The sequence below is a fragment of the Carcharhinus amblyrhynchos genome, chromosome X (genome assembly GCF_965287045.1).
Source record: "Carcharhinus amblyrhynchos chromosome X, sCarAmb.v2.hapA, whole genome shotgun sequence".
In the NCBI taxonomy this organism is placed as follows: Eukaryota; Metazoa; Chordata; class Chondrichthyes; order Carcharhiniformes; family Carcharhinidae; genus Carcharhinus; species Carcharhinus amblyrhynchos.
In genome coordinates, this window is record NC_137359.1 from 10,005,457 (window position 1) to 10,015,500 (window position 10,044).

A 10,044-nucleotide genomic window follows, 5' to 3' on the forward strand; every position below is an offset into this window, starting at 1 on the left:
TGACATTTTATTAAGACGCTTGTAAGACAACTCTCTTAATTATGGAAAGCTTTGCCTAAGGCAGCTTTGCATCAGATAGCAAATTCTTTCTCACCTACTTCCAGTTTTGAGCCACGTGTCAAGATAACAGTGACTCACCTGATCACCTCTGTCCAAGTTGCCCTGGCAGTGTTCTTGACTGGAGAGCACCCTTTTGCTTGAAGAAGTTTAATCCTTCCCAATAACACTTCCATTGCCCTTTGTGCTTTGCTTCTGCTATGTTTGAAATCAAAGTCAGTTTCCTCCTCAATAGTCTTAAGAGCTGCTGCTGAATAAGCTGCCCATGCTTCCTGCGTACTAATGTGCTACATGCCACGAGTACAGAATAATTACATTTAAATTAAGATTGCATTGCGTCAACTGTACACAATGTGAGGAACAACAGTCCCACACCTACTGCGACCAGATCGCATTACCAGCCACAATATACATTCACTAAGAGGCAAAAATAAGAAGAAAGCATTTTTTTTTCATGAAATGTATTTTATTGATGGAACTTTACTGATACATAGGGTGAATCTCCAGATCCCTAATATGAATCACCACGCTTCAACATTCAACCTTTCGTGATGACCTGAAAAATAAAACATAGTTATTGAAGAACAATTCATTGTTTCTTCAACCTGTGTCCTTCCAACTGTGCTTGATTCAATACAGTAAGAAGTCTCACAACACCAGGTTAAAGTCCAACAAGTTTATTTGATAGTAAACCCTACTATCAAATACTGGTGTTGTGAGACTTTTTACTGTGTTTACCCCAGTCCAACGCTGATGTCTCCACATTTTGATTCAATAGACAGATATTCAGAACCTCGCCTCACTTTGCCTTTAGCAGTGGGATATACAGCACCACTAATTTAAACATCATTTCTGCAAGCCTTCATCTCATTTGTTTCTGTCTTTTGTTGTGAGCCTGAATTGTGAAGTAATTCAGCTTCACTTCTGGAAACAGTCCCTAACCTGCATATTTTGTATCATTTTTCAGGAATTCATGAGGTATGTTTAAGGGGGAGATGATGGCCTAATGGTATCATCGCTGGATTATTAATCCAGAAACTCAACTAATGTTCTGAGGAACTGGGTTTGAATCCTGCCACAGATGGTGGAATTTGAATTCAATAAAAAAATTATCTGGAATTAAGATTCTACTGATGACCATGAAAACATTGTCAATTGTCGGAAAAACCCATCTGGTTCACTAATGTCCTTTAGGGAAGGAAATCTGCCATCCTGGTCTGGCCTACCTGTGACTCCAGAGCCACAGCAAAGTGATTAACTCTCAACTGCCCTCTGAACAAGGGCAACTAGAGATTGGTAATAAATGCTGGCCAGCCAGCGAAGCCCTTGCTCCATGAATGAACAAAAACTTTAGATGATGAGGGTCTTTCAGCCCAACAGATCCCATTCTTCCAGAATACCAACCATTAACAGCACCTATTGCTACAGCTAGTCTTCCTGACCTTAACCATTCTGTCTGCTAACTCCATTCTAGCTGTTAGTTGATCCCTGTGTAACCTTAAACATATTGCTTTAAACAGTAATGTGACGGGAGTTAACGTTAGGACTACACACTATTAAATGCTCCACGTTGTGTTGAACTGCTAGAGATAATGGTATTTTGAATTGGGTGAGTCTAGCATCCAGAATAGCGTCCTGGGTGCTACTTCACTTCTTGCCCGGCCATTGTTGTGCAATACAAATAGTTTTACAATATCATTAAAGTCAAAGTTTCGACTGATTTTATCTAAATAGATTTATTGGCAATGTAAACCTCAACTGGATTATTTCTTGAAGCAAATGAATACATTTTGTTTTGTATGTTGAAGTATTGTTGCAAGAATTTAATCTCTTGACCCACCTCATTGATCCAATCTATCTCAGCAGAAACGCGGGTCCATACTGTTGGTTTCATATAGAACCTGCATCCTCCTGCATAGATGAAGCTGGTCACTCCGTGAACATAGAACTTCCCACCTTGCTCACAGTTCAGAGGTCCACCAGAATCTCCCTGCAAGAGAAAAAAGACATAAATCCCATTGCCATTCTTTTCTTCTATTGCCTCTGTTCAAACATAGGGACATAAAGCATAGCACAGATTGGTTCATTGACCCATCAAGCCCATTTTAAATCCACACAGTCACAAATGCTATCCCACTCATTTAATTTCCTGTGAGAAGGTTCTCTAATTAATACACCCCCAGGAGGCACGGTGGCACAGTGGTTAGCACCAAGGACCTGGGTTCACGTCCAGCCTCATGTCACTGTCTGTGTGGAGTTTGCACATTCTCCCCATGTCTGCGTGAGTTTCCTCCAGGTTTCTTCCCACAGTCCAAAATTATGCAGGTTAGGTTGATTGGTCCTGCTAAATTGCTCCTTAGTGTCAGGTAGATTAGCAGGATAAATATTTGGGGTTATGGGGATAGAGCCTAGGTGGGGTTGTGGTTGGTGCAGACTTGATGGGCCAAATGGCCTCCTCCTGCACTGTAGCAATTCTATGATTCTATAATAATATGCGAAGAGAGAAGCAGAGTTAACATTTCAGGTCAATAACCTTTATGTTGATGATATTCTGACAAAGGATGACAGGCCTGAAACGTTAACTCTGTTTTTCTCTCTACAGACGCTGCTAGGCCTGCTGAGTATTTTCAGCATTGTTTGATTTTATTATTGTGCACTTGAGGACAGGTATGGCAGGCGTGTAGATTAGTGTTAGTCAGCATTTGCGGGCTGCTCTTCATTTATCAGCTTTCACTCGATGCAAAATTTGCTGTTCTCGGTCTGCTTAGATTGCGCCAGAATATTCTGAATGCGTAGCCATATGGAACTTGTGCGCATGAATGCGACCTGATGAGTCTTGCACTGTATCCCTGGCAGTTGGATACATCAGATAAGTATCAGAAGTATTTGCCCCAGTCGCCCCAGTATTTTAGCAGTTGGATCAGCTTTTGACTAAGGAGAGTTGGCAAAAGCTTTTTTTAAAAAAAACAGCAAATTTCCATGTAGGCCACCATCAGCAGTCCATGCTGACAATTTTTATTTACATTCCATCCGCATATTAGTGCTTGCTGACAGAGCAGAAGCGCCATCCTAGCCACTGCACCCAGGCTTCTCCTTGAATGCTGCAGGAATATCGTTACGCATTGGTTCAATTCCGGTACATATGCAGCCATATAGTAAATTGTGTGCTTGGATGGAATTGCATGGCCCCGTTGCGGCGGGAGCGGAATGATGAAATGCGTGAGCCATTTAAATTTCCATTGATTTTGGCAGGATTGTAAATTCCTGCCAGTGTAAAACCTGCCCATTTGGACCTTGTGTGTGTAATCAGCTCTTGCATTGACACGTGACAAAATGAATCCCAGAGGTGTGCAAGTGCTTCAATTCTTTACCACCCACACTAGAAATTGTTCATGTAAATTGCATTCCAGATACCAAAAAATATAAAATATAATAAAGTAAGGATAGGCAACAGACTTGTGTACTAATACTGGAGAGAATGATACAAAATATATTGGGAAGTGTTGTGTAAAATTTACAGTGCAGAAGATAATATATAGATACCAATCGTCAGTGTTTGACTTCCACGCTATAGGGAGAGAGAGAGAGAGAATGGAATAGTAAGGAAAACAGCACCAGGAACCAACCTTTCTTAAGGTGATGAATAGGATTTGGTTTCAGTCTCACAGACCCTCAGAATTCCAGAGCACAATTGCAATTTTTATGCACCACAAGAAGATCAGAGTGAGCCCCAAAGCCACTAGAATCTCAGTGACTTTAAAAGTTATCATGAGAGGGCTGCAGACTACACTACATTTTCCTCTGAGGGGAAATGTTGTAGAACAAGGTATAAAGCCAGGGAAACCCTTACACTGGGTTCATTGATTTTCAGGGGCCACTAATTTGAGTGCCTTCTGCAATCTCCCCAAAAAGGCAGAAAGTTGGGGGGGAAAAATGGCCAAATCTTAGATGTGAATGTGTTCTCCAGCTCCAAGATACATCACCACACAGGGTAGATGAGAGACTTCCTAAGCCTACTTTCTCCAAAAGATAAGGTTGTTGACTCACATCCTGGATGGGTCTAGTACACCTTTCCCGGATATTTCTGAAAATATTGCAGCATATCTTTTTGCAGTTGATGTTGGACTCTCCCTGGGACCTGGTGTGCTGAACTTACCATCTTTGGCTTTGATAGGAGAATTATAGTAAACTCTAAAATCCTGGAACATGGTTCAAAAAATGTAAAACATTAATATGGAAAACATCTGAAACCATTACCTGACAGCCTGAGACAAAACCATCTCCTCCTGCGCATACCATGATGTCCTTAACATAGTAGCCCCAAAAGTCAGGTCTGGAACAAGTTTTGTAGTCAACAGTCCTAATTGGAGCCTGCTGAAGAGTTGGAGTCACTTCACCACCATCTATATCGAGGAAAAACAACCAATTAATACAGTGTTTCCTTTTTAAAATTGATCTTAGTCTAGTCCACATTTATTCTATGGTCATTGCAGTCTGAATTTGTCATTCTTATTTTCCTTCAGCTACATATACTCTCCTACACTCTCTTGCCTGAACCTGCAACTTCATGTTGTTGAAATGAAGGTACGTTGCATTGCCTCCTACTCTAAGTTGGTTCTTTCCCTAGAACTTTAAGCTTGTCTACCAAAGCCTATGTTCTGCATTTCTACTGACTTTCCAAACTAAAGCTTGACATCCAACTAATTACAGCTTCTTTATTTATTTCATCTGCTTTCCAACTCTTTTTAATCTTGGTAGTGTCCTGGGCTAACTCTTAGGTTTCTCCAAAAATATTAATACCAACAAGCAGATTGAAGAACATTTTCAAGCCTGCAACTATGAATTTCTGGACTATACTGGTGACCTTTGAATGTATATTAGTCGGAATTTGGGCAGTTTTGTGCTATGGACTAGTCCCCCACACTCCCTCCCTCCCTCCCCCACCAACCTCAAAACTGGATTGAAACTGCTGCAATGTAATTTCATTTGGAACCCTTACAACCAGCAGAAATGGGTGACTGCTATCCTACTAGTTTGAGCTAAATTTCAAGCAAGAACGTAGCAATGAAAAGAGAAGATAGGAAATTAGTGCAGCAACTATTCTCAGAATGATCTGTTGTAATCTCATGCTCAGCATTTAACATGGTTTAACATGAAGCTTCTGAAAACTGAGTCTCTGTCTTCTTTGTTCTCTTCCCAATTCCCTGGTGAGTAATACATTTGGGAATTTTTTTCAGATAAAATATATTGCTTGCCGTTCTTCAATTGAGTATTAGGGAATTTTTACTATGAAACTCACGTTTCGCCTACTAACCAACATGACTAACTCAATTTGAAGAGCCAGTCTCCAATAAAGATACGCTTGGTCAAATGGTCTTCTTAAAATTATAATTTCTATAATACTAGCTTAGATCCTAAAGCACATACTAAATGTGTAACCCCATCCGGTGGCATAGCACAGGTAGTCATTTGGCAGAACCTCTCCCTTTGGTGGCAGTAATCCAAGCTGGACCTTGTCATTGAGAACTGCATCTTGAGCAAGACGGACCATTGCGATATCGTGCCTACATAACATAAATAGCTTTTCAATATTTTCATTAATAACAGAGCGTGACACATCCCAAAAATGATCATTCTGGCTAATGATAAAAACGTATCTACATGCTACTACTTTACAGCGTCAATAAACCAAAGCAAGTGCTCAGAGTTTTTTCTGTTGTATAGAGGCCATTTCCTTTTCCAGGACAGGATATGTAAATTGGAGCAAAGTAATTACCCCATTGTGAGGTTCTCGCTTGTGGCCTGATATTTAAGTTAGCTGCCTTTATCCTGCTTCAGGTTGTATAAAATTTTATTGCAGCAATGTGTGAACCCGGACTACAAGATGGACACCCAGGGTTTTGAATTACTGCTCACTTGTGACTTAAGTCTAATGTTTACTCATCACTTACAAATACTTGGCCCTTGAATTATCAGATTGATCAGGAGGTATTTCCTGTTTCTCGAGTGTACCGATTGCGTGTGTTCAGAATTCACATGATAATTTTTGATTATAATTACAGCGCTGCAAGGTACGGTAGCACAGTGGTTAGCACTGCTGTTTCACAGTGCCAGGGACCCAGGTTTGATTCCTGGCTTGGGTCACTGTCTGTGTGGAGTTTGTATGTTCTCCCCATGTCTGCGTGGGTTTCCTCCAGGTGCTCTGGTTTCCTTCCACAGTCCAAAAGGCATGCTGGTTAGGTGCATTGGCCATGCTAAATTCTCCCTTAATGTACCGGAACAGGCGCTGGAGTGTGGCAATTAGGGGATTTTCATGGTAACTTCATTGCAGTGTTAATGGAAGCCTACTTGTGACAAATAAATAAAAGGTAAGTAATGTACCATATATTGCACTTACCCAATAGAAAGGTCTCCACTCCACTGCTTGTTCAGCACAACTTTATCAACTAATATGTACTGTTCAGGACCTTCCGTCGCATAAATGTTGTGGTCACCCAGTGCAACACGGTATATCAAGCCTGGTCTGTTTATCAAAGAAAGAAATTGTAAGCCATTTGCACATTCTCCCCGTGTCTGCATGGATTACTTCTGGGTGCTCCTGTTTCCTCTCACAGTCCAAAGATATGTGGGTTAGGTAGATTGGCCATGCTAAATTACCCCCTAGTGTCAGGGGATTAGCAGAGTAAAATATGTGGAGTTACGGGAATAGGGCCTGGGTGGGATTGTGGTCGGTACAGACTTTGAAGGGCTGAATGGTCTCCTTCTGCACTGTAGGGATTCTATGATTTTAAGTCATCTGAAAGCAAAATAAAGTAAACTAGGGGATGAGATTATAACTCACTCAAAATCCATTTACATGCTCAGAGTTAAAATTAAGCTCAGTGTTTGGTGACGTTAAATTTCCAGATAGTTTTGAGGACTTTATTCTAGGCAAAAACAAGATGAAAAATACAACAAGATATGCATTAAGGATAATATAAAAGGATGAAGTGTATACACAATGATTTATACTTTCCAGCTTGTAAAATCAGAGAGCAGGAATGATGTATAAGCCCTATCAGGGTGGGGGAAGGTAAAGAAAACTTCCCTAGCAATTACAGTTGTTCTGTTATTCTTCAACTGTGCATCAGAAAGTGTTCATTTTCTGTTTTCTTGGGTGACTTTTTTTGGCTACGCAAAGTGCACAATCATTTTCCAAAATATTCTTGCTGCTCTCTTTCTTTACTGGTTTCCTTGAGCCATGCATCAGCTGTGGATGAGCGGATTGACAATCTACTTCCAGGTACTCACTCAGAGCTGCATGAAAGTAATCCAGTCACTGATCTTGCCCCCTCAGAGAAATAACTTCGCTTTGTTCAGCACATCTCCAATGATAACACAAGGACATTATCCACCTCCTTGGGCAACTCCGAGTTGGACGACCCACCTCATACCTCTGCACAGAGGAGGTCCGTGGAACCTCCTTTCACTTATTTTGTGCAGCAAACACCACCCAGCCATCAATTGCAAAGTTAAGCTATTTCTGCAGACAGATTATGAGGAGAGAAAACAATAAGTAAGACCTACAAACCCCAAGGAAATATTGTAAATTTCATTGGATTCTTGGGAAAAGGTTGATACAGTAAGTGCTGAGGAATGAGAAAGGACATAAAGGAGATACGAGAGGATGAATATTTTGGAAAAGAGAAAGAAAACAGTCCTCCAAAGAAGGATGGTAGGGAAGTTGGGAAGGCTCGCAATAAGATTCACAAGTGATGTGGGACAGGCTATCAGCCACAAACACTCGTAAGATTTAATGAATGAAATTAAAATAAAAATAATTTACCGGTCTACGCAGTGGCCAGCAGTCATTACCCATCTGGGATGAACCAGTGTACCTCCGCATGTATGATACCAGTTACCAGATAAGCCTTGAAGTGAAACCTATTGTTAAAAAAAAAATGGATTAATGGCTTGGAAAATTGAATTTTGAAATACTTTTTTCCTACATCGCCATAGTATACAAGGCTATGGATTAAGTGCTGGAAAATGGGATCAGAATGGATAGGTGCTTGATGGCTGGCACAGACGCAATGGGCCAAAGGGCCTCTTTTTGTACTGTAAAATTCTATTCAGAAAATACTGAAGATATGACCCACAAACTCCAATTTGTCACTGAGAATTGGCTTCCTTTTCTAAATCAGGCTATTGGTAATTTTCATTATTGCAGAAAGATAAGGATAGAAAAAGTCTCATACCTGCCATGGCCAAGCATTGGGTTGAGATTCAACTCCTCCAATGATACGTTGATGCTCAAAGCACTGCCCTGCATTGAAAGAATTAAGACAATATTTTAGGATTATATCTATAGTGCATTTGTCAAGTCTTGCCACTTCATATCAAACGTATGTCGGTCATTCAGTGACTGGTGCTGAATTATATACTTGAGAACTATTTATTGCTTTGTGGAGTTTAAATTCACGTGCAACTAAATAACTAGAAAGTGGAATATGTAATTATGTATCCTGTAATATAGCATGAATCATGTTCAGGATATTATACCATTGATTTTGACCTCAACATCTTGCTACCTTCAGCTAGTACACATTCATGTTTGAGTCAGGTTGCAGTTGACAGCAGTGATTTCCCCATTCCACGCAAAGACAGAACTCCTATTTGTAAAACATCTTTCATGCCCTGATGGTGTCCAAAAGCACTTCACAGCTAATGAAGTACTTTTGAAATGGAGTCACTGTTTTAGAGGCAAACTTGGCAACCAATATGCACAGAAGCCCTACAAGCAGCAGTGAGCTAAAAGATCAACTAATCTATGTGTTAGCGGTGTTGGTTGAGGAATAAATGTTGGCCAGAACTCCCAAAGACCTCTCTGTTCAGTTTCCAATAATAAAGTTTATTTATTAGTCACATGTAGGCTCACATTCACACTGTAATGAAGTTGCTGTGAAAATCCCCTAGTCGCCACACACCAGTGCCTGTTCAGGTACACTAAGGGGTATTTTCGCATGATTAATCTACCTAACCCGCACATCTTTGGACTGTGGGAGGAAACCGGAGCACCTGGAGGAAACCCACGCAGACATGGGGAGAATGTGCAGACTCCACACAGGTAGTGAGTGACCTATGCCAGGAATTGAACCTGGATCCTTGGTGCCGTGAGGCAGCAAGGCTGACCACTGTGCCATAGTGCTGGTGGTTCTTTACCATCTGAGAGGGCGGGGTGGGGGGGGTCCTCAGTTTAACACCTCATCTTAAAAGATGGGCACCGACAACAGTGCAGTATTCTCTCAATATTGCACTGAATTAGCAGCCTGCATTATGTGCCCATGTGTCTGGAGCAGCTGTTCAGATCACTTTTTCCAAACAGTCTTCTATCTGAGAGTGAGTAAAGCTACATCCTCTGGTGTGGTTGCGATCATTTGTATCCCTGTATCGCAGTAGCAGAGGAGGGATTCTTACAAAAGGTGTACTTTCTTTTGGAGTTGCTTCACAAGATGGGCTCTTGTGTGGAGAAACCTTCATTGAATGAGTAAGGAATTTTGAAGTTCATGTCACACGAGACAAGATGAGCCCAGATCACACTGAACCAGATTGGATCCATGTTGACCAAATCAGTGCCTGCTCAAGTTGTACTGTAAAATATAAATGTTTCTACTCACCAAGCAAAGCAAGGCTTCCCAAGATGACCAGGCTCAACATTTTGGTAGTTCTGCTGGTTGCGTGCAGTGACTGTTCTAGCTGTGTGACTTCACTTTAATACTCCTTCCTATTCAAAAGAATTGTTAGTGACATGCCATTAAGCTATCAACTGTGGGAAATACACTGACGGTACACTGAGATATCTTGTAATATGCATCATTAGATTTTGTAATATCACTTAATATGTGAAGGATCCCAGCTGATTGTTGATTTATTTGTTGTTTGAATTCCAATCTGAAATGTTATCTACATCAATGCTGGCTGCTCGCTGGGGTAATGTTCTAATTGTCG

General features: G+C 40.9%; 1 protein-coding gene across 1 annotated transcript; it reads right to left on the reverse strand.

Moving 5' to 3' along the window:
* Positions 1–582: 582 nt before the first annotated feature.
* LOC145362065 (chymotrypsin-like elastase family member 1) lies at positions 583–9,753 on the reverse strand. Its single transcript, XM_080218122.1, has 8 exons — positions 9,714–9,753; positions 8,295–8,362; positions 7,883–7,980; positions 6,455–6,580; positions 5,485–5,621; positions 4,315–4,460; positions 1,898–2,047; positions 583–613 (listed from the first exon to the last, which is right to left on the reverse strand). Exons 1-8 carry the CDS (start codon positions 9,751–9,753, stop codon positions 596–598), a joined length of 783 nt encoding a protein of 260 aa, XP_080074248.1. The 3' UTR covers positions 583–595.
* Positions 9,754–10,044: the final 291 nt, after the last annotated feature.